The sequence below is a fragment of the Herpailurus yagouaroundi genome, unplaced genomic scaffold, assembly GCF_014898765.1.
Source record: "Herpailurus yagouaroundi ecotype Mexico unplaced genomic scaffold, PumYag 184, whole genome shotgun sequence".
Taxonomy (NCBI): Eukaryota; Metazoa; Chordata; class Mammalia; order Carnivora; family Felidae; genus Herpailurus; species Herpailurus yagouaroundi.
In genome coordinates this window covers 35,420,412-35,445,567 of record NW_024412415.1, presented here as the reverse complement: position 1 = coordinate 35,445,567, position 25,156 = coordinate 35,420,412, and the positions used below count along the sequence as shown (strand labels likewise).

Below are 25,156 nucleotides of genomic sequence, written 5' to 3'. Positions count from 1 at the left end.
GTTAAAAAAAACTAGCAAAGGAGGGGCACTTGGGTGGCTCAGTCAGTTAAGCGTCTGACTTTGGCTCAGGTCCTGATCTCGTGGTTCACAGGTTCAAGCCCCACATCAGGCTTCGGATTCTGTGTCTCTCTCTCTCTCTCTGCCCCTCCCCTGCTCACACACACTCTCCCTCTCTCAAAAAATAAATGCACATTAAAAAATTTTTTAAAAATAAAAATAAATAAAACTAGCAAAGGAGATTAAAAATGTCACTATGAAGCACCTTACCCCGGGACTGAAGGAAGAGCCCAAAGGCAATGCTACTAAAGAATAAATAGAAGCCACACAGACAGATCAATAACTCCAAGGCTCAGAAAGTAGTTAAGAAATCTCTGGGAGAGCGAACAGGGAGCACGTAGGAGAGAATGCCTTAAATGTGTGAAAAGTTGACTTCTTACTTTACCCAGTAAACTACTCCGCTGGCATACTCTTACTGTGTACAGTTTCTACATATCCAACCTTGCAAAAGTCACTTTACATCTCCATTTCTTCATCTGTGAAATGAGAAAGTTGATCTCTGAGGTCACTTCAAGCTCTAATACTCCACGCTTCTATAATTTCCCCAAATTCCGTCCAGCTACCATAATGCTCAGTTTGACGCTTGAACCAAGTATAGGCGATAAACTACATTGGTGGGCACCTTCGAGAAACCACAGAGAAAAGGGGCACCTGGGTGGCTCAGTCAGTTAAGCATCTGACATTTGGTTTCGGCTCAGGTCATGATCTCACAGTTCGTGAGACTGAGCGCTGCGTCCGGCCCTGCTGACGGTACAGAGCCTGCTTGGGATTCTCTCTGCCCCTCCCACGTCTCTCTCTGACAAAATAAGTGAATAAACTTAAAAATATATATATATTAAAAAAAGAGAGAGACAGAGACAGAGACAGAAACCACAGAGAAGAGACAAGAGCCTAGAATTCTGGGACATGATCTTGGAAAAAGCACCTTACTATTACCACCAGCCAGTGAGAATAAAGAGGTAATTCAAGATCCATGCTGGGGGGAGGGGGGGGGCGCACCCCGGAAGGAAGAAGGTATGGAAACTAAGCTTGGATATAATGCTGTATTTAAAATTCATTATTTGATAATACAAAAATCATTTTGGGGTTTGCTAAACAGCCCTTCTTTGTAGGCATTGCAAAAACTAGTAAAACAGAATGGAGAGAAAATCATGGACAAATCTCAAGGAAATTAGTCAGAAATTGTGTAACTGCACTACACAATAGAGCCTTATAAAAGGAACTGGGGCGGGGCACCTGGGTGGCTCAGTCGTTGAGCTTCGGACTTCGGCTCAGGTCATGATCTCGCGGTTTGTGGGTTCGAGCCCTGCGTCAGGCTCCTTGCTGACAGCCTGGAGCCTGGAGTCTACTTTGGATTCTGTGTCTGCCTCTCTCTCTGCTCCTCCCCAGCTCATGCTCTGTCTGTCTCTCTCTCTCTCTCTCAAAAAAATAAAGAAAAAAATGTTTAAAGGAACTGGGGAAGTTTATAAAGGATATAATATTAAATACATACTGAAAACACCATCCAAAAAAGAATCAATCAGTAATTTGACAAGCACGAAATATCAAATATCTACCCTCAGTCAAGCACTGAGAATTACAAGTGAAACACATAAGCCTGAAGTGACTACTCATGTTTACATAATATAGCCCATGAAAACATAAAGTTAAGGCCAAAGTTTGCTATTCACTTCCATGTAAGATATGGCACTGGAAAGCAATGGAAATAATAAAATATGCATTCAATAAATATTATTTGGTTTGGCTGTTAGACTGAATCTCCTAAGACAAATTATGACTGAATCTTAATCCACGCAAATACTCTTTCCAAATTTTAGCCTGTTAGTTTCGTAAGTATTATTCAATTCTGACACGTTATCTGAACACCAGGAGACTCAACATTAGCCCTAAGTAAATAAACAAATATGCTCTACAAAGATTACCTGTTTTTTCCCAGCAGAAGGACACGGAGGGATCTCAGAGTAGAAAGCCCACTGATTTCTTCAATTTGGTTATCATATAAATCCAAGAATATTAGCCTCTGTAGATTAGAAATATTTTGGATCCGAGTTATAAAATTGTGTTGAAAGTTCAACAAACGAAGGTGTTCTTCTCCATCAATGATAGGACACACAGTCAGCTTTTGCCTAGAAAACATTTTTGAAAGTAAATAAGGTTTCAATGTGACAATCTGCCTCCTCTTAAGAATGTTATTAATAGTATCTTTGTGCTCCCATGCTGTGAGGAGAAAAAGGTAAACACAACCACTTCTTGCCTCCAGGAACTATTGTAAATCATCTCTATTAAAAGACAATGTACTTTGCCAAAGGCATTTATCCAAATTAAGTCTAAGCTCTCATTATATTAAAAAAAATCTCCAATATCGATTATTTCACATAAAATGGACTTAACATCAGAAAACACTCAATGTAATTGCCTTCTGTGGTGAAAGTTGAGATGATTCAAAGAGCCACATCACATACCCAGAGAAATGACCTTGATGTGAATCCACTGATACAAAGACCTCCCAGGCAACTAAGTCATCAGGAAAAAAAACAAAAACAAAAACAAAACACATATATACAGGTGTCTCACAGAATCACTGACTCTAGAGCTGAATGACATCTTGGGAAGAGGAAGAAATTCGGCCGTCTACAGTTCACCTGATGGAAACAGTTTCATCCTGAAATCCATGCATGGAAAAGTAGTCCTCAGAAACTTAGATTTTAAAAATATGATTACACATTCAACATTAACTCTAGACTTTGCAGAACATTTAGAATGCTAAAGGATACGATGAAACCTTTACTAATATACGCCTCTAGCTGCATCTGAAAGACTCAGTCTCTATTATGCAAAAAGCTATCATATATTACTTGTGAAGTAAATATGTGCAGGGCCCTTTAAGAATTCTACTAGCGCAACATACGGCAGATAGGAGGGATTCTACTCTGAGACTTTCAACAGTGTTCAAGGAAAACGTGGCTCTATCGACCAGCATGTGAACAACTCTAATGGGGAGACTTCTTAGAACTATTTCCTTTCAGTAAAAATCAAGTCAATAGAATCTCTAAAGAAAATAAATGAAGCATGAGTAAAACTGTGGAAGTGATCAGAATCAACCTCATTTAGAGAAAACAGAGTGATTAGCACAAGGAAATGACTGAATGCTAATGGCCAACAAAGATATGGTGTTTAGGGGCCCCTAAGTAAGTGGCTCAGTCGGTTAAGCATGGGACTTCGGCTCAGGTCACGATCTCACGGTTTGTGAGTTCGAGCCCCGCATGTGCTGTGTGCTGACAGCTCAGAGCCTGGAGCCTGCTTCGGATCCTGTGTCTCCCTTGGTCTCTGCCCCTCCCCCACACGCGCATACGCACGCGTGAGCGCGCGTGCTCTCTCTCAAAAATCAAACAAACATAAAAAAAAATTAAACAAAAAAGGTATGATGTTTAAAAATACAGACCCCAGGGGCGCCTGGGTGGCGCAGTCGGTTAAGCGTCCGACTTCAGCCAGGTCACGATCTCGCGGTCCGGGAGTTCGAGCCCCGCGTCAGGCTCTGGGCTGATGGCTCAGAGCCTGGAGCCTGTTTCCGATTCTGTGTCTCCCTCTCTCTCTGCCCCTCCCCCGTTCATGCTCTGTCTCTCTCTGTCCCAAAAATAAATAAACGTTGAAAAAAAAATTAAAAAAAAAAAAAATTTTTTTTTATAATAAAAAAAAAAAAATACAGACCCTGAAAAAATCAGTTTAAAATAGAAGAAAAGTAAAACATAACAGATAATAGTTGAATTCTTTTCACGTATGCTTAGTATTTTGAATTCATTTCATGCATTCAAATATACTATTTTGCTCCATGTTTCATCAGTTATAAATTAATAAATTACAAATATTCTAGTTTAAAATGTATATCTTTACCCACTTAGCAAAAAACTTATATTGTCTCATTTTTTCCTCATCCAGACTTCGTCTGTTTCTCATAATTAAACTTACCAATACCCCCAGCTTCTAGTTCATCCAAGTTCTGAGTCAGTCTTTACTGAGAAAAGAAAATAAATAATCTCGGACCTCCCTCTTACATAAACTATTGTAGCTTAAAATAAAGTCACTTTCTCAGATTCCAAATCCAGTGACTAAATCCCAGATCCAAGGCTCACGCGTCTACCCCTTAGCCCCCTAAGTCCCTGCCATCCAGCAAACCAAGCAAACACACACACATAAAAAGGCAGTGCTCTCCGCGGGGGTCATCCTACCTACAAAATCGCCCAGTTGCTACACCTCCTGCCCCATACCAGGTGTTTACTGGACTGTCCTTTTGCCTCTGTGTTTCCTGCTTGGTGCTGGAAGGCTGCCTTCCTGGTGCTCCTGGCCTACCCTAACTCCCAGGACAGCCAGAGCCTAGCTCTCCGAGCATTTCTTCTCAGGCTACATTCTCCTCTTGACCCCTCAGTCTCCTGGCTCAGAAGCTGCAGTGAGGAAGATCTGCCTTTGGAAACCACGGCCACTACCCTTGGCTCTCAAATAATGATCCCTAAGGCTCTTGCTGCTAGCCCCACTTTCTTGGTCACACCCTGGTACTGATCAAATTACGCTTGAGCTTATGGCATCTTTGCGATCCTGCCATTTCACACCCAGCCTTTGAAACCGAACCGACTCCTCGGTCCTGCCGTTCCTTGGTAAGCAAGTCTCCACCTGACCAGCCGGCTTCTTCCCCCCAGATGCCCATGATACAAGGACCATCTTCACAACTGCCTGAACCACCACAAGCTACCACACAAGTGCCTGACCTGTTATCTCTCGGCCTCACAAACACCGGCTCCTGTTAGTATCAAGGCCCACGCAACTGCAGGGCTGAGGTACTATTCCTGGCTGGGCTTGTAAAGACAGAGATGAAAATTTCCAGAAGATCCCTCAAAACGTTAAAATGGTATCGGAAGAGTCACAAACATTAGACGGCGTTAGATCACAAAACCCAGCAATACTGCCAACCTGGCACGAGAATTAGTGCCCTCAAGTGGTGCTCTGCCTACAATACAACAGCCCTCCAGAGAGCTTTCTCCCAACCAGACACAAATGGTCCATGACAATTTACTGTCAGGCACTGCCAGCGTCAGAAGTCTGCTTACCAATTTGCTCTTGGAAACGCACCGCGAAGCTAAAGGTATGCGTGGCAGAGATGGCTCCTCTAGGCTGCTCATAGCACTAAGGTAGGGCACGGGTGCTTCATCCACCATTCTATTCCAGAGGGTTTCCTAGACTTAAAGCTAGGGATCAAATCCTAAATATATTCACGCATTCCAACGTTTTTTAGTCTATTTTCCCTCAGGCTCTGTTCTAGGGGCTGGGGATACAGAACTGAACAAAACTCCCAGTGTTTGTGGAGCTTATATTCCAGTAAGAGGAGATGGACAATAAACTTGATAAGTAAAATATTTAATGTGAGAAAGTGATAAGGACTAAGAAGAAGAATAAAGCAGAGAAGGGGGCTGGGGAGTAGCAGGGTGGAAGGGATAGTAGCTTTAGACAGGGTGGCCGGGGAAGGTCGTCCCCAGCATGATAACATTTGAGTGAAGACCTGAAGGAGGTGAGGGAGTGAGCCTACTGATACGTGGGGGAACCACATTCCAGGCAGAAGGAACATCAAGTGCAAATGCCCTGAGGTGTAAGCATGCTTGGTGTATTCAAGGGGCAGCAAGGAGGTAGGTGTAAATGTGGCAGAGTGAATGAAGGAGAGATTAGGAGGAGGTGAGACCAGTGAGGTAACTGGATAGGGCCCTAAGGGCCCATACGAGGACCATGTGATAAAGTGTTTCCATCCTAAAATCCATTTTTATCAATGTCATACCCCAGAATTACCATACTACTCTTTCAGGATATAGGTAAGCTCTGTTACATTATACAGCTATAAAATCCCTCCCCACACCCCTGGAAGGATAAATAAAAAAGTGGTAACAGTTTTATACGCACGTGGGAGAACTGAAGAGCTAGAGAACAGGAGAAGGGAGAGAGACTTGTACTTTTCCAAACTTGTACCAGGCTTATGTACTATCTGGTAAAAATAAATAAAATAAAATAAATTGTCCTCACCTTTCTAGGGTCAACCTGTCTGAGTAAAGAATTTTCTCTTCAGAAGAACGTTGGAGAATGGGAAATGATGGCATTGATGAGCTCGCCAGATTAATATGATCACCTATTGAAAACGATACGCAAATTACTTGATTAAGAAAAACCTTTAAAATCTCAAGACTGAAGTCATCTTATATTTGGAGAACTTTGGCACCTACAAATATCTTTTCTGGAAAGTACAGTTTCCATAGCTCTCCACATTTAAAATGATCACATTTGAGTTTGTTTCTTTCCTCCTCAAACCTCAACTATGTATTCTGCATATACGTTCTGTATAGACCAAATCATTTTTCCCTCACCCTAGAGATTGGCTGAGAGTACAGAACAACTCTAGTGTTATCTTTACCCCTTTATAAGGCTGACTCCTCGTACTAAAATTTAACTCTCTTATAACTGACATGGCGGTCCCTCATTACCAGATACGTTTGGGCCAGCACTATGACAGCCCTGCCGGGTTCTGGACTTTGAAGGTGTCTGAAAGGAAGAATCTCCAAATGCTGATAAGGAGCTCATGGTAGTTTTCATTTCCAGCCCACATAGATCTGTCACGTTTGTTGTGGACGAGATGCATGATGATTTATTACGAGGCGAAGGGCTTATTACTCTTCCATCTCCTTCAAAATATCAAAAAGTTGGTCACAAAGCTACACAATACATGACTTTGCTACTGGAAATACAGAGAAAGTAGTCTGGGAGAGCAAATGTAAAGCTGGCATCGTCACTTTTTCTGTGTACGTTCAGCTACTATTAGTTGAAAATACTGCAGAGACCAATGGATGTGGATAAATGCTGTACAATCGTAGTTAGGGTCCACAGGGTATGACACTCCTATGGGGTGCACAGGCTGCGGTCCTATTAACCTGACTGCCAGCAAGTAGCTTTCAACCTAATGGCCAAACACATATGAAGTTAACAAACTATACACAAAATGCAGAATAAAAATGGTGTCTCTTGGGGAGCCTGGGTGGCGCAGTCAGTTAAGCGTCCGACTTCAGCCAGGTCACGATCCCGCGGTCCGTGAGTTCGAGCCCCGCGTCAGGCTCTCGGCTGATGGCTCAGAGCTTGGAGCCTGTTTCCGATTCTGTGTCTCCCTCTCTCTCTGCCCCTCCCCCATTCATGCTCTGTCTCTCTCTGTCCCAAAAATAAACGTTGAAAAAAAAAAAATTAAAAAAAAAAATGGTGTCTCTTATATAATCACACGTAAATGTGACAATTATTTTTCACTTAAGAAGACGGCTACAAACGGGTTCGGTGGGAGGTGGATGTTAGGATATATTCTAAAGACCCAGAATAATGTAGAATGGTCAGGAAAAGATGCTGGGAAGTTCCAGAGATGAGGTAGGATTTGAGTAATGGGCTAAAGGAGGCAGTTTGAACGCCAGAAGAAATCGACTGTATTTTCTCCTATAAAGACAACATTCCTGGGGCGCCTGGGTGGCGCAGTCGGTTAAGCGTCCGACTTCAACCAGGTCACGATCTCACGGTCCGTGAGTTCGAGCCCCGCGTCGGGCTCTGGGCTGATGGCTCAGAGCCTGGAGCCTGTTTCCGATTCTGTGTCTCCCTCTCTCTCTGCCCCTCGCCCGTTCATGTTCTGTCTCTCTCTGTCCCAAAAATAAATAAACGTTGGAAAAAAAAATTAAAAAAAAAAAAAAGACAACATTCCTAAAAGCAGCAATTGATGCTGGAGGGAGCAATAAGCAGTAAAAAGGAAACTATGGTTACCACAGAATTCTGCTCAAACGGACCAACAAGAGAAAATCATAAAAGCAAATCTAGAAAGCTAACATACTTTTGGGGAGACCATCAGATAATATGATGGCAAATTAAAATCAAGTTCCATATAGATAGTATTAAAAAGCTGTAAAGCAATGGTATCTGCTGGCTTCCATAGGTCTACAAGGTATAAACCAAAGTATCACACAGCTAGCTTCTTGCACAAAATAATCACTGCTAATACTCCACTTTTCTAACTTCTACAAAACATCACTACAGCTAACAATGAGGTTCTAGAGTATACGCATTCAGAACTGACATCATGTTCGCCAGTGAACCGGTCTTGGGATAGGATTCGGCTCCTAGCAGAATAGGAAAGCAACCGTGATTCAGTAAACTGATGTGGAAATCAAAATTCAGATGGTTAAAAAAAACAAAAACAAACAAAAATTAGTCTCAGAATTAACTGATTAAGGTGTAACTGGTCAGCTAAAGATTATAAAGGTAAAACTCCAAACAATGGACAAATGTTTTCTTATTAGCATTAGAGTTAGATTTTTAAAATTATTTTGTTAAGGTTTCAAACCAATCCTCAGTTTAAGAGGCAGATTTAAACTTCAAAAGACCTGAGGTATAGAGGAAATAATCAAAGGGTAATTTCAGTCATGCTTAGTGAACAAAGGAGTTTTATCCTCACACTTTTCAGCTCCTATTATATGCAGAAGTCATAATCCTAATCCCCATGATGAGCTTACTATCATGATCAGTGTGATATACATAGAGATAAGATACATATCTTACAATAAACAGTATAGAATGAGAACGATTAGGAGAAAGGCCTTAAAACCCACAAACAAGATCCTCTGAATGACTGGAAACCAGAATGAACTATGACTGAAACATACACATATTTATGTGGATATATAAACACCCACATAAATGCACATATATTTGTGGATCAAACACCCATATATCTTTGTGGGATGTTTCACCCTACATATAAACCACATTACTATGTGGCAACATTTTAATTAAACATTTCCTGTTATTATTTCATATGTCACTATTTAATTGACCATATATGAAGCCCTTGTTTTCCCAATTAAATTTATAAACTCTTTGGGACACAGACCTCATTTTACACTCTTTATATTCTTGGCCACCTCTAAATTCGGTAAGCAATCTGTAAATTAACTGATTTTCCAATTTACTAAGCGTTAACTGGAAATCTATCTTGTATATACTATTTCCGTGATCGCTTCTCGGCCTTTTGGCTAAGATCAAGGGTAGTATATACTATTTCTGTTAAAAAAAAAAAAAAAAAAAAAAAAAAGAAAATCAAAATCTTGTATTTTGGTATAAAAGTGCTGAGCATTCTTTCAATAAAGGCCTATATTCAGTGAGAATCTTTACTGCACTGCACCCTAGACAGACAGATCAATGGATGGGGAAGTGGATGGGGAAGTGGATGGATGGAAAAAAACACATGGATGAGTGATACAGTACATGGTCAGATATGTGGGTCCACTCAGCCTTATCTTTGAGATTCTGATTCTAGATTTTCCACTGATTTATTATGATCTTAAGACTGAAGCACTGCCTTCTCCTCTCTCTATACATATTTTAGAACTCTTACTTAAGGGATCTAACAAATTAAACTCTGGCTAACTGGGATTTTATTGTATCCCCGGAATATATGGCTCTTATAAAATCTCAAGGATACAGGTATCAACTCTTAATACTATTCCAAAAAGCCCAAAAGAAATTACATACCAAGTTTTAGACTTACCAGCTCAAATAAAAAATTGAGCTTCTTTCCTTTAGACTGAGAGTATCATTGATTAATTTATGCTGGCAGGCTACCATATACATTTAATTAATTTTGAAAAATAGAGAAAAATAAGAAATGGAGTGAAATTAATTATAATGATTGGGTATCAAGATGCAGTTTATTCGATAAAGATTCCCAAACTTTCCTGATAAAGTGCTACTTATAATTTCTCCAAAGTTTTATGCCTTTGCAGGTAGAATGGTGAGTACAAAAGTCGAGAAAACAGCTACACGCCATGTAGCCTTCTTTGCATGAAACTGCCTAGAACTATGGAGGAGGCACATTTAGAAACAACTGGGTACAAATGAGTAGCCTGTTCCAGAGAATGATTTTGAATAAAATCCTTCAATGAAAAAAAAAAAAGGTTTTATTTTTCCCTAGAGAATTTTGTATCTTATGAGTCATCACTTATGTATAAAACTTTATTCTTCTGGTAGGTTCACAAAACTCAGTGTTCCACACTATTTTCCCATTACTAATATCTAGTAACACCTTACCACTTAAATAAATTTAACCTGGCCAGTCATCCAGAAATCTGCATTATCAACTTACTCTTCTAACTCAAGAGTAGCTCGGGAGAAGTATGTAAGTTTGACTCCTGACATAGAAAATAAGTTGAAGATATTATTAGCAAAAATATGAAGGAAATTCACCATGCAAACATAGAAAATCCTACTTGAGAATTTTCAGGTTCACGTCTGTAACTCTGTGCGTAACACATTGTCGAACACATGGTACATACTCAATGGACATGTACTGAACTGAACAAAAGAGGGAAAGACAGATGCTTCCTGCAGTGTGGGACTGCAGTTAGGTTGATCCCATGTCTAGCATGGCCAAGACAAGACTGCAAGATACAGGAAAGAGAAAAGTCATATGTCAGATGAGACAGGCCCAAGAAGGTCCTGAAGCCACAAAACAAAAAATGAAAACTAATTAAATATTCAAAATGACCACATGCTCATATAGTAATGAGATGAACAGTCTAGACGTGCCTATACTGATCAACACTCTCATACAAACTCCTAGAAGGTGGGGGTGGTTCGTATACAAGGATTCTGTAGTGCTTCAAGCTAGCCCATTACAGATGGCTCGCAGTTGTCAGCAACCAACTAACAACTCAAATGTACTAAAGGAAATTTCTCCTTGAACTGAAAAATACATTTCAGAAATATGACCAGATCATATAAGGCAGTGTTTTTCAAAGCGTTGTCTACAAGCCATATCCATCAGAATCACTCAAGACATTAAAATGCACATTTCCAAATCCCACCCAGGACCCACAAAATCAGAATGGGGAAGAGGAAGAAAGGAAGGGGAGTATTAGGAACCTGCCTTTCTAACAAAATCTTGGGGGATACATACTAAAGTTTAAGGCCTTTGATATAAAATATCCATAATTATATGCACTAGTAAGGGAAAGAAAGAGATTTTCTTTTCTACTTGTGATTTGTCACTCTTTCCACTCTCTTATTTCCTAAAATCTGTGTTCCCATACTCTTATCCCCCATTGATTAGCCATTTTTCCTAGTTCTAATACAGTATTTGGAAGATTCTTTCCCATTATGTTGTACATAGCTCACCCCAAACTACAGTATCACTGCTTTTTCTGTATTGGAAAAATAATCTAGTATGCTGTGTATATAAAACCAATTCGTATCTAAGTAAATACAAAACCAATTTGATTAATTAACCATTGGTTAATGGACCATTTCATTTTTCATTCAAGTCTATTTGGATTTAAGCAGTTAAACTTATTAAGCAATGTTACCCGAAGAAGATAAACCATAGCTGATCTCTACCTTGCCTACTTGAGTAGTTTCTTTCAAGGTCATGTTGTAAGAGTCGACCAGGGAATGATGGTGTTTCTTTATTTAGCTTGAATTCAACCTAAAACACATATTTTGGGAAGAATTTCACAGTAAGGATTGAAGATAATTATAAAATTACATACAATACTGATACACGTTACAGCAGAGATGAACCCTGAAAACACATTAAGTGAAAGAAGCCAGACACAAAATGGTACATCGTATATGATTCCATCTATTAAGTACTAATAATAAGAAAATCTGCAGAGACAGGAAACAGATTTGTGGCTTTCAAAGCGGGTGGGAAGAAGGAATGGGGAGTGATTGCTTAATGGGTACAGGGGACTCCCTTCTGGGTGACAAAAAGTTCTGGAACTACATAATGATGATGGATATACAACCTTGTGGATGTATTTAATACCATTTAGTGGTAAATGGTATTAAATACTTAAAATGGTATTAAATACTTAAAATGGCTACAATGGTAAATTTTATGTTATGTGTTTCTTACCACACACACACACACACACACACACACACACACACATGCACACAGAGTCGATTTCATGAGGTCAAATGAAAACACGTTCCAAACCACCTGCAATTCCTCCATACCCTCACCAAAACTACAATGATTAAAAGAATTATTTTCTAGAAAACAAAAGCAAAAAACATACAACAGAAACTAAATTCTGTTGGCAAAAAAATCACTACGTTTTTATCATCACAATTCTTTTATGTTCACTTATAATAAAATTGTATATCTAAACCTTCTAAGAAGGTTTTTCTCTAAATTGATTTTAAATTATTTGGCAGAACTGAGAAAAACAAAATCAAAACAACCTCTCATGATTAGTCACAGAAAAAACCCTAAATACTTATCTTAAAAACTATGATGCTTCTGATTCATACATACTATAAACATTATAATAGCATTTGTATTCTAACTTTATGAATTATATGAGTTAAAGGTATTTTCTCAGAACATATGTCTACCCTAGAGGGGAGCAAATGGTTTGAAGAGAATTTGGATGAGGCACACAGTTCCTAGAAGTACATTCTAATGATAGAACAGGATTTGTCCAGTGAAATCAACTAGTAAAACTTTGGAGGGAATTCATTATGTCCAATTATAATAAAGAATATTTTCAATTAAGCTAGCTAACTGCTATTTATCTAAGATGATCAAATGATCGATTTTCCCAGTGTTTATTTTCATATAATAATGTCATCAACTACTGCCTCCTTGACTAATAATGTCTCTCCTCCAATTGACCCTCCCTACTCTCCTCATGCTGTTATTTGTAAACTGTCCTTCACTTTACAACTGTAAAGTGACATCTATTGAACAATTTTTTAGGAAAAATCTGAATTGCGATGGTTGGAGGTATCCAACTTGGTCAAACGGGGAAAAATTGTTGTATGTCTTGAGACAGTGTGGGAGGTAGGTAAATATGTTTGAATGCTGAGGTGAGACGGGAGGGAAAGAGAAACAGGTGTATCAAATCTAAAGCTAGACGTAATGGAAACACCAGAAATACTGTGCACAAATTAGGGGAGAAAAGAATCTTAGGTTCGTATCTTAACTTCTAAATAGCATGAAGCCTAATATATTTCCACTGCTAATGTATTATTTTCTCCCCTGATTTTAAATGGAATGTGGAGATGTATCCCCCTAAATTATCACATTTTATTCATTATAAGATGCCATTGGTAGTAAGACATACCATCATTTTACCCACTACTAAGAAAGAAAAAACTTTCCCAAACTATGATGTGCCATGAATTTCAAGAAGAATCCTAATTTAAGAAATTTTTAAATGTAAAAAGAGAAGAAAAAAAAAAAAAAAAAACCTCAGGGCTCCTGGGTGGCTCATTTGGTTAGGTGATGGACTTTTAATTTCCACTCAGGTTATGATCTCTCAGTCGTGAGATCGAGCCCTGCTTAGGGGTCTGTGCCGAGTGGGGTGCCTGCTTGGGATTCTCTCCCCCTCTATGCTTCTCCTTGTTCATGCTCTTTCTCTCTCTCTCTCTCTCTCTCTCTCTCTCTCTCAAAATAAATAAATAAACATTTAAAAGAAAAGAAAGGAAAACTCACATCTTGTAATTGGTGAAATAAGAACCAGTTTTTAAAAGAGGCTTTTTGACTTTATGTGGGCAGAAAATAAACATTAGTTTTAGTTCTGCTCTTTAAATCATGCTATTTGTGTAGATTATAAAATAATTCATCTTCAATTTAAGTACAAATCTGCTTAAATCTTACTTTGCTTTTTTCAGGAAGCGATGATGTCTGAATAACCAGATGAAGCCCACAGTTCACCTGCAATGTAAAAATTAAAGCATCAAATATGCTCTTAACTTAAATACCCCCCCACACACATATTCCTCCCCAAACCAGTACAGATAAAGACATAACAAAAACTTAGGATAAAATAGAACGCTTGTTTTTTGTTTGTGCTAAATGATCGTGTCCTGAGGATTTGCTGAAAACAATAAAATCAGGACTGAGAATTAAAAGGTTTCACTGCGATTTATTTTCCAAAATGTCTGCGGCGATTTAACCCTCTGCCTTAGCACTTCAGGTTTTTGACACTTGCCATGTCAAGTCTAAGTAAATATCTCAGTGGGACAGGTAAAGGAGGTGGGAGTGCCTATTAATAATAATAATCTTTCTTAATTAAAAAAAGGGCTGGGGGTTGACTGGTTATAAAATGAATCGTAGCCTTTCACAGCAGACCAGCTCCACCTTCTGGGAAACCAAGAACCTGGACAAGACTTTGAATAGCCATCATTCTATATCAAATACCCTCCAAGAGCCTTGGTCCAGTCCACGAAGCTCAAGCCTCGGTCAGACAATAGCTTGAGGAGATTCAGCGGTCCTGATCCCAATAACACAGCCCATCACCTAGGACAAAGACGCCCGTCAGAAAGAAGGACACGAATGGGAAGAAGGGGAAAGTAGGAGACCCAACCTACGTTGTTCGCAGCCCGGCCAGAAACAGAGCGGTATTTCCCGGGAATCATGGCAGGAGACAGTCCAGGATCTGTTAGATCTGCCTTAGAAGCGACGCTACAGCGGAGACTCAGAGACCGAAAGGGGTCATCTCCCAGGCAACCCGCTCATGGGTTACCATGGAGACGACCATTTCCGGTCTGGTCCTCTCCTCAAATCGACTGGCCAACCCGGTCGGTAGAACCTCTGGTGATGTTCGTGGGGGCCCACTGCGTCCCCACTTCCTCGTCCTACTTTCCAGGCGTCTTACAAACAGAGCGGGAGTGTGGAGAGGAGGAGGCGGGGAGGAGGCCGGCCACCTCGGTGGCCGTGGCAACCACCACTTCCGGTCCGTTCCTCTTTCCGGCCCACCTCGGCTCGGCCCGCGCGAAATTTGGATCCCTCTGCCCGTGGCCACCTGCTCTCGGGGGAGGACCGGCGCGAGCCGGCAGAGGCCGACCTCCAGGCACCGCGGACTCTTCTGTGGCGCCCGAGCTCGGTACTTCCGGTGGCCCTGCGCCGCGCGGGCAGGCGAAGGGGGCCCGCGTCGCCCCGGCTAGGAAGCCGCGGGCGTGCCGAGGCGGAGGCCGCCACCATGCCGGCCCGCTGCGTGGCCGCCCACTGCGGCAACACCACCAAGTCCGGGAAGTCGCTGTTCCGCTTCCCCAAGGACCGGGCCGTGCGGCTGCTGTGGGACCGCTTCGTGCGGGGCCGCCGCGCCGACTGGTACGGGGGCAACGACCGCTCTGTCATCTGCTCGGACCACTTCGCTCCGGCCTGTTTTGACGTGTCTTCAGTTATCCAGAAGAATCTGCGCTTCTCGCAGCGCCTGAGGCTCGTGGCGGGCGCCGTGCCCACCCTGCACCGGCTGTCCGGCCCGGCACCCCAGGGGGAAGAAGAGAGAGAGCAAGCGGGCGGTCCCGAAAAGGGAGGAGAGCCCCAGGCGGTGAGGCAGGCGGAGGCCGCCCCGGGTCCAGCCTCCTGTACGCTCCTCCCGGCCAGGAAGAGGGCTGCGGCTTCACAGGTAAAGGGACACCAGGAGTCCACCGAGGGTCGCGGGAGGACCCCCGGACTGTGGCTCGGCTCTCCCACTAGTGTCACCTGGGGAAGGTCACCTCGCCTCGACGCGTTCTGTTTTCCCATCTGTAAAATTAGGATCTGTTTTCCCATCTGTAAAATTAGGAGTGTGCTGTGTTGGTGACCTCAAGGTCCTATAGAACATGAACACTTTGGAACTATAGTTCCTTCTACCTCTTCCTCCCCCAAACACACACTCTCGTAGGCTTTTTTTTTTTTTTTTTTTAAATAGAAAGCGTTTCATTTGGGCAGATCTCAAGGAATCGGGGTGCTTGAAACTGTCTTTGCATAACCTATTACATAAGCTCGAGGAGATGTCCGTTATGACTGCCAGAATGATGGGGAGGGGGGAGGTTGAGGGGATGCGGGGCTACTGAGGAGGAGGGGGCTTGCTGGTAAACCCCGCTTCTTTCTTCTTGACTAGCTGCCTTTAAGTTAAATCATCTAAGTGAGCTCAGTTTTTCCACCTTGCCCTCTTCTGCTATTTCAGTAATCCTCATAAGCGTGGATTATACTTACCTTGCCTCTGGTCACGATCTTCTTCCCCTCTCCCCATCTTAAGACTCCCCAGCCCTCTTTGAGATCATCAGGCTTCAGCCATATCACCCTTAGGTAGATTAAATCAGGACTGTTAACTGGATCTAAAAGGTGTTCAATTTCTAGAGATGGGAAGACAAGTCAACTAACTGATCTGTAACTGATGTTTTGACTTTGAATATTCAAACGCATTCCTAGAATTTTAGAGCTGAAGGGAAACTAAGTGCTCATCTAGTCCAAACTCACAATGTATACACAAGGATGCCAGTCCTGGAGGTTACTAATTTCCTCGTGGGCCTGTAATATTTGCTCTAGGTCTAATTGTCAGAGCAAAACTTTTTTCTGCAATACCAACCTGCTTCCTACATTGGAGTGGGTGCTTAAGACCCTTTTAAGGCATCCTGACATTTCTAGGATAAAGAACAAAATTATTAACACAGCCTGCAAGCCCCTGTGTGCTTTTTGCCCCTGTCTACCATACCAGTCCTATCCAAGGCCACTGTCCTTGTTCAATATACACCAGTCATGCTGATCTTTTCCATTTTTGAACATGCTATATTCCTTCCTACCAACCAAGCCTCACTCAGCTGTTTCATGTAATATCCTGCAATTATGCTGCTCCCACTCCCCATCATCATCAATTAAGTCTTTTTACTTTAAAAATCAGTTCAAACACCCTTCTCTTTGACCCCCTAATTATATACTTTCTTTCTTCATATATTTCATATGCTTCAATAGCACATATACTTCAGTAATACTCATCACAACTGTCACAAAACAATTGTGTAGTTCGCTTAATATTTGTCTTCACATTAGAATGTAAGCTCCATGAGAGCAGGGATCCTATCTGACGTGTTCATTATTGTACTGGCAGTACCTAGAACATTAATTTGCAGATTTTAGGAATTCAATAAATATGGAATTGTGGAGTGATTATGTGACCATAAGAACACTTTTTTGTACTATAATAGAATGTTCAGTTCTCTGCCAGTTTCCTTTCTCACCAAGCTATAGACCAGTCAAGATATCTGCCCCTTCAATTATTTATCCACTATCACTACCTATCCAACCTTTACCTAAGCACATACAGGTACATCTATAAATAGATAAATATAAATATTTATATTTATATAAATTGGGAGAAGAAGAGTCAGGCTAGTGAAGCAGTCAAAGATTTTATACTATAACAAAAGCTAATGTTGAGAAAATCCAGAAAAGATACCAAAACTATTTTCCAATTAGTATATCCAGCCAGAATTTCTAACAACCCATATTACATTAATACACTTGTCGAGTTATTAGGAAACTATGTGTTTTCACAGTAGTGACTTTAAATGTATATAATGTTAAAAAGAGTTTAGAGTTGGCAGCAATACATTGGTAGCCAGGTCTGGACCAAGAACCCCAGTAACATTGCTAAGACGGTTTGCTTGTGCCACCTCTGAGTCCTTCCACCACTCACTATTCAATTCCGGGGCCAACTGACAGACAATTTCCAGGCATTCTACAACTTTTACAGAGGAGCTATTGTAGACACTGTTCTGGATGTTTGGTGCTACATGTAGGTAAATGCAATGGAATGTTCCTTATCTGTAGGGAGTTTGAAAAAAGATTAGGGACTATCTCCAAGGGGAAGGGGGGCCCCGAGGAGCACTCTGCACTGATATTTTGCTTCAAGAGCTAAGATTATTGTTTTTCCTTAACAATTTTGCATTCTTGTTTTTTTATCCAACCATAGGTGACGTAAGTTCCATATATATCTTAGAATTGGTTTGTCAACTTCCACAAATTATCTACTGGGATTTGATTGGGACTACATTGAATCTATAAATGAATGTGAGGAGAAAGAACGTATTGGCAACACTGATTCTTCCAATCCCTGAATACAGTGCATCCCTCTATCTGGGTTTTTACATTTCTCTTAAAAATATTTTATGGCATTCTATGTAAAGGTTCTGCACATCTTTTATTAGACTTATCCCTGTTTGATTTTGCTATTATAAATAGTATTTAAATTTTTATTTTTTTATATATTTATGTAGATAAATTGACTTCTGTTGACCTCGTATCCAGAAACCTTGTGTAACCTTATTTATTCCAATAATTTGTAAATACTTTTGAATTTTCTTCGTGTCTAAAACATGTTGGTAAATACTTTTTGATGTTCATGCTTCTATTTCCTATTCCTACTACACTAACTAGACACTTTAGTATGGTGTTGGGAACCGAAGAGGTGATGAAGAATCCTTTTCTCATCCTTGTTTTGAGGGAAAGCCTTTAGGTTTACCGTTTGATACGATTTATGCTATAGGTTTTTTTTGCAGCTGTTCTTTATCCTAAAAAGAAATATCCTCCTCTGTTCTTAATTTTTGATACAGATTTAATCATAAGTGATGTGGAATCATATCAAGTGCTTTATATATTTCTGAATCTATTCATGATCCTATATTTTGTCTATTATTCTGTTAACGTGGTGAGTTATATTGCCTGGTTTTGAAATACAGTATCAAACTTTTCATGGCTGAAGTAAACACAATTTGGCCAAAGTGTAGTACTCTTTTTTTACATATGGCTTCATTTGATTTGCTAATATTTAGGATTTTTGCAAACCTGATCTATAGTCTTTCTTTCCTGAAATTCCTTTCTCAGATTTGGTGTCAAGATTATGCTGACCAATTTGGAGTTATTTCTTCTTATATAATTTTCTGGAAACATTTCTATAAATGAGCATTATATAGCCATTAATAAATTTGGTATTAATATTTGGTATAGTTCAATGATAAAGATACCTATCCTGGAGTTGTCTTTGTGGGAAGATTTTTAATGATGGGTTCAATTTTTAAAAATAGTTATAGGGTTATTCAGTTTTTTGTTTCTATACTTCTTTTGATAAATTGTGTTTCCTATAAATTCATTAAATTTTCAAATATACTGACACAAAATTGCTTATGATAATCTTTTATCTTTTGAAATTCTTTATGCTATGTAGTAATTTTTGCTTTCTCATTGCATTTTTGATCTACTTCGCCACGTGTATATCAATTTTACTAGTCTTTTCAAAGAATAAACTTTGCCTTGTTGATCTTTTCTCTGGTATTTTTTTTTTCTTTTTCATTATTTTCTATCATTTTTCCTTCCATGTACTTTTTTCAACTTTGAGTTTTTAGTCGATGGGTTCGATTTGTACATTACTGAGCTAAATGGTTAACATAGATCTTTTCATATCTGCTTTTCCATTAAATAAACTTGTTAGAAAGTGGAAAACTTCACTTACACTAGGATATCCTTACATATTCAGATGTGATATTTCATACAAAGAATATCTTAAGAATAGCTAACTTGCTTATACGAAGACAACACACTGAATTACCACACTTCAAATTTTGCCTGGCTGCCTAAATTTTTTAAAACACTTTTCTCCAATATTTTAAAAATTATTTTTGTAAGATTGTTTTTAGAGTAGTTTTAGGTACACAGCAAACTTGAGGGAAATATAGAGAGATTTCCCATTTTCCCACTGCACCCACCCATGCATAGCCTCTCCCGTTATCAGCATCCTCCACCAAAGTGGAGGATGATACACCAACATTGACACATTATTATCCCCCAAAGTCCATAGTTTACATTACAGTTCACTCTTGGTTTTTCTACTTCTTAAATTTTCATTCACTCTTCTTTCTTTAACTTCTTAAGAAGTTAAATTGGATCATCGATTTTCAGAATTTTCATTTGAATGGACATGGGGGATAAGTTTCATATGCTTATTTCCCAATTGTAGAATTCCCTAGAGTGGTATTAATGGAGGAAAAATTGACTCCCAAAATGAGGCTATGTTAGAAATCTTTTGTGGAATACTTTTTTGCATGATGTCAATTCCAGTCTAAATTAACCAAGCCTAATCAATTTTCCTATACCCTTTTATGCATCTAAGGCCCAAAACTCCCTTGTAAGCATGTCATTAACTGAATCCCATAAGTTTTTGATGTAGAATATTATTATTTAGTTTAAACTATCTTTTTATTTTCACTATAAATTTATCTTTTAAGTTTATCTTTTCATGGGTTATTTAGAAGTATATTTTAAAATTTCCAAACACACAGGCATGTTATAGTTCTGTTTTTGTTACAGATTTCTACGTCAATTACAGTGTGGCCAGAGAATATATAGCATATGAATTTAATCTTTCGAAATTTATTGAAACTTGTATTAGGCAAAATATAGGTCAGCTTTTGTAAATATTCCATATGCACTTGAGATGAATGTGCGTTCTGCAGTTGGGTACAATGTTCCATATATGTCTATTAATGTTTAAATGTTCTATGTCCTTCTGGAATTTTTGTCTACTTATTGCATTGATTACTGGGAGAGACATGTTAAAAATCTTCCACTGTGATTTTGAATTTACATATTGGGTCTCTAATTCTAACAGTTTTTGTTATATACTGCTAACATAGCAACATCGGCCTTCTTTAGGTTGTTTGGCATAGTATATCTTACTACAGCCTTTGACTTTCAATCTTTCTGTATCCTTACTCACTTATGTATGGTTGTCCCTTTGAAGAGAATGTGTCTTTTTCCTCTAGCTGCTTCTAAGTTTTTCTCTTTGTTTTCCAGCTTTACTGTAATGTGCATAGGTGTGGCTTCCTTTGTTTTTATTTTGATTAATACAAATAGTACTTTTGTAAAACTGTGTCTTAATGTCTTCTGTCCATTTTAGTCAATTTTCAGATGTTATTTGTTCAAATATTGCTTCTGTCCCATTTTCCCTTTTTCTCTGGGACTACAATTCATATCATATACAATACTTTTTCATTTTAGCTGCTGTCTCTTGTGATCTTTTCTATATTTTCCATCCTTTTGTCTCTCTCTGCCTCACTTCAAATATTTTCTTTTGACACATGTTCCAGTTGATCAATACATATTTGGAAATTCTGCTTCTTAACCTTTTAATATGAAGAAGTAATCAGATATGTGCACGAAAGATTTATGTTCAAAGGTTTCCAATACAGATTATTTTAATAAATTATAGTATATCTGTACAATAGATTGTATGCAGCCACAAAAATTATGTAGATTATTTAATAATATAGCAACATGCTATATTATAGGGGAAAGTGATGTATTAAAGGATATATAAAAGGTTATAAAACAGATTATCCCAATTTTTAAAAAAATAAATAGCAAAAGACCAAAAATATTCCAAACCATAAAGTTGTTAGCTATGGATAAAGAGATTATGGCCAATTTTTAGTTTATTTTAGTTTATTCTCTGCATGCAAATTTTTCTCAGTGATAAAATGTATTCCTCGGGGCGCCTGGGTGGCACAGTCGGTTAAGCGTCCGACTTCAGCCAGGTCAAGATCTCACGGTCCGTGAGTTCGAGCCCCGCGTCGGGCTCTGGGCTGATGGCTCAGAGCCTGGAGCCTGTTTCCGATTCTGTGTCTCCCTCTCTCTCTGCCCCTCCCCCGTTCATGCTCTGTCTCTCTCTGTCCCAAAAATAAATAAACGTTGAAAAAAAAATTAAAATAAAAAAAATGTATTCCTCTAATGGGAACAGAGGTTATTTTTTAAAGCCTGAGTAAATAACTAAAATGCCATTTTTATCAAGCATAAATCTGTTCTGTAAAGAAATAATGAACTTATTGTAGACTTTTGGCTTGGCTTAGAAGTAGATATAGCCAGTGGAAATTAGTCATAATTATAAACACAAATAAAGGTAAGACCTATGTTTTGATTTAAGTCCTCAGTAATATTAGATATAATTAGATATAAATATTAGATATAATTATAATTATTAGTTACAAAAGGACTCTTCACAAAAGTATCTTTAATGTCTTGCTGTGTTACAGCAACCATAGATGCCAGCTAAAATATTTTTTCAGCGGTCTGAATGCACTTGTCACTACCAGGCCACTAGATAAAACTGCAAAGTACTTTAATTTTTTTTTTAATATATAATTTATTGTCAAGTTGGTTTCCATACAATACCCAGTGTTCATCCCAACAGGTGCCCTCCTCAGTGCCCATCACCCACTTTCCAAATTTCGTTTTTGTTTCTTTATCACGTCTTATTTTTTCTTCTCACAGGCCCCCTTACACATTCCAGATATCCTTTCTTAGCCTCTTCCATATTATTTCTAGGTACTCAGTCGTATGTTGCCTTCTAAGTATCCAAATCCTCCTCCTTTCTACCTCTCACTTCCCCCAAGAGTCAAAATTTCCATTTCATGTTGTATTTTTTTTTCCTCAGGAAAGCATAAAAACATTAAAGCCAATCATATTATTGGATTAAAGCATTTCTCTGCAAGGTGTAAAGGACCGATGATTGGGTTTTCTAGAGTAATGCTACTGCTACACTATCCAATAATTTAATGCTAGTAGTAGTATCTCTTACAGCAACTCATTTAGGGGGAAAAATAATGAGTTGTAAGCAAATAGCTTACTAGCTTATAGATTGCGGTTTGACCAGAATGCTTAGCAATTCGTGATTACAAATAGTAAGGAACAGTATGGCAGAGTTCTTAAGAACTTGGACTATGGAGCCAGCTTGCCTGGGTTCAAATTCCAGTCTTCCTAATATGTGACCTTGAAAACTATTATTTATAGTCTTTTACTACTTCTCACTTTTGAAAGATAAAACCATACTACTTAGGCTTACCTTTGATATAGTTCTCCTCTGATTCATATTTTTAGATTACATGTGAAAATGAAATTACGCAAACACAGGTCCGCGCTGATAATCTATCTCCTGGTGTCACTTCAGTACCTACTCACTGTGAAGAAGGTCCAGTGCATAAAAGTACGCAGATTTCTCTGAAAAGGCCCCCTCACCGAAGTGTTGGTACGTTTTGACTCTTCAATTCATTTATAATTGAATTAATCTTTTGTATATGAAAGATACATGACAAGCCAAGTGTCATTCATAGGCGATTGTGTTCGTTCCCTTCAGGTATTCAGGCCAAGGTAAAAGTGTTTGGAAAACAACTGTGTAATGCCACTACTCAGACAGATGAATTGCGGTCTGGAAGTGCCTCTCTCTTTGACATTTACTCCAGTGACTCAGAGACAGATGCAGACTGGGACCTTGAGAGTGAGCAGAGCGATTTGTCTTACGTTGCTGTGCAGGTGAAAGAAGAATCCTGTTAAAAACACAACATCAGGTGACTTGACGTGCTGTAGGTTCTCACATCTTTGCTCACATCATTACTTCTTTGTTCCCATAGCTCTCTCGCTTTGAAATAGTTGAGGATCAGCAAAATTTGTTTAGCTCTAAGGCAAAAATGTGCCCGCCTGCCAAGATAATGAAGATAATACTGTCCACAAATCTCCCCACCTCCCACTTGCACCTTTTTTTCTTTTTTCTTTTTAATCCTCCGTGGAAATCGGATTATAAAACAGAACCACAATAGCAACATTTCCAGATCAAGATTAAGCACTGAATATTTAAGTTTACTGCAGAAGCAACACCCATATGGGACTTATTTGACATTTATAAGCTGGAATGTCACTATTCTAAATTTGAAGATACTAGTAAGCACAGCCAAGTCTGATACTATTAAATGACCTGGGGGTAGAGTCAGGAGATTTACCCTTGATTATGATTTTTTTATGTTGTATATTTATTAGTTTGTCCATTTGTAATACTCTTCAATCTGGGGATCAGTCCCCGTGCACATTTCTGGTGAAGCTATGACTCGTGCAGAAGATATTCGAAGGGAATTAATTGAAACAGAGACAGAATTTCATATACTTAGATTATCTTGTTGATGAAATCTGCATTGGTTCCTATTGCAAGCAACCAATGAGCTTGATTCATTTAACACTGAAATTATTAACATCATGCAAAAAAAAAAAATTAGTACATTTCTAGTATCATCCCCACTTCAGGAATTAGGTTTTCCTCTGTTGATACCACTCTACTGAATTCCACATTTGGGAAGTAAGCACGTGAAACTTAGCTGCTCCATCAGGACAACGTCCATGCCAGTTTTGTACCATGAAGAAATTTGTTACAGCGGTTTCTGAGAAACTTATTAGAACTCCAGTCTTCTAGTGAGAATAATAAAAACAAATGTCCATTTGATACCTCACATGTCTTGTTGTGCATGACTGGAAGAACTTGCATGCTTTGTATCCTAGAAGATTTAAACGATATACCAAAGCGATTTTCTTCCAAAGCCAATTTCATGTGTGACTTAATTTGAACAGTGTAATTTTAATAAAAAAGAATAATAAAACAAACAAAATATTAGTAGAAGCTGTGAGCCTGAACATCGTTGTGTAAACATTTAGCATTATTATTATTATTATCATTATTATTATTATTGCTGCTTTGGCTTGACTTTGAGATGACTGTTTTATGTTTTAAGACTGTTTATGTTTTATGTTTTGTTTTGTTTTTTTAATTTTTTTTTAATGTTTATTTTTGAGAGAAAGAGAGAAAGACACAGAGCATGAGCGGGGAAGGGGCAGAGAGAGAGGGAGATGTAGAATCCAAAGCAGGCTCCAGGCTCCAGGCTCCGAGCTGTCAGCACAGAGCCCGATGCGGGGCCCGAACTCACAGACCGCGAGATCATGACCTGAGCTGAAGTCGAACACTTAACCAACTGAGCCACACAGGAGCCCCAAGAGACCTTTATGTTTTAAAACTAAGCACATAAATCTTCTGAAGCTTGATACTATCAGTAAGTGCCTGTTGTCCCTTGAGCTTTTAAACAGCCGATCTCCTTAATTCAATTATAATGAATATTATATGCCCATTCATCCCCAAATTCCAATGCCATGAGTATACTTAATTTCTACGTGTTAAACAACTTTGAGAGCTGTAACAGTTCTTTCTCTTTCTTTCTTTCTTTCTTTCTTTCTCACTTTCTATTCAGTTAGAATTTTCTTCTCTTACCAATTGAGAATTTATGTTTGGTTTGTTGATTCACATGATTTTATAATGTACAATGTTTCACTGTCCTGAAGTAAAATGAAATACTGGCTTTATTTTAAATTAAATATAAGGAACTTCTGGTTTATATAATACTGATTACT

The 25,156-nt window shown here is 38.9% G+C and overlaps 2 protein-coding genes across 6 annotated transcripts in view; one reads left to right on the top strand and one right to left on the bottom strand.

The window, feature by feature from the left end:
• LRRC49 (leucine rich repeat containing 49) overlaps positions 1-14,716 on the bottom strand; it is a 149,617-nt gene extending 134,901 nt beyond the window's left edge. The window contains exons 1-6 of one of the 5 annotated variants that reach the window (XM_040493129.1): positions 14,488-14,716; positions 13,775-13,831; positions 11,503-11,590; positions 6,573-6,770; positions 6,118-6,220; positions 1,980-2,183 (exon numbers count right to left, since the gene is read on the bottom strand). In XM_040493129.1, coding sequence (XP_040349063.1) covers positions 1,980-2,183; positions 6,118-6,220; positions 6,573-6,770; positions 11,503-11,590; positions 13,775-13,831; positions 14,488-14,535 — 698 coding nt within the window. In that variant the 5' untranslated portion in view covers positions 14,536-14,716. Of the gene's footprint in view, positions 1-1,979; positions 2,184-6,117; positions 6,221-6,572; positions 6,771-8,945; positions 9,166-11,502; positions 11,591-13,774; positions 13,832-14,487 lie in introns of those variants that run through there. The other 4 variants (XM_040493130.1, XM_040493132.1, XM_040493131.1 and 1 more) reach the window with 4 other exon arrangements.
• A 280-nt stretch (positions 14,717-14,996) lies between these two features.
• THAP10 (THAP domain containing 10) lies at positions 14,997-24,381 on the top strand. Its single transcript, XM_040493135.1, has 3 exons — positions 14,997-15,527; positions 22,811-22,958; positions 23,067-24,381. Exons 1-3 carry the CDS (start codon positions 15,099-15,101, stop codon positions 23,261-23,263), a joined length of 774 nt encoding a protein of 257 aa, XP_040349069.1. The 5' UTR covers positions 14,997-15,098; the 3' UTR covers positions 23,264-24,381.
• Positions 24,382-25,156: the final 775 nt, after the last annotated feature.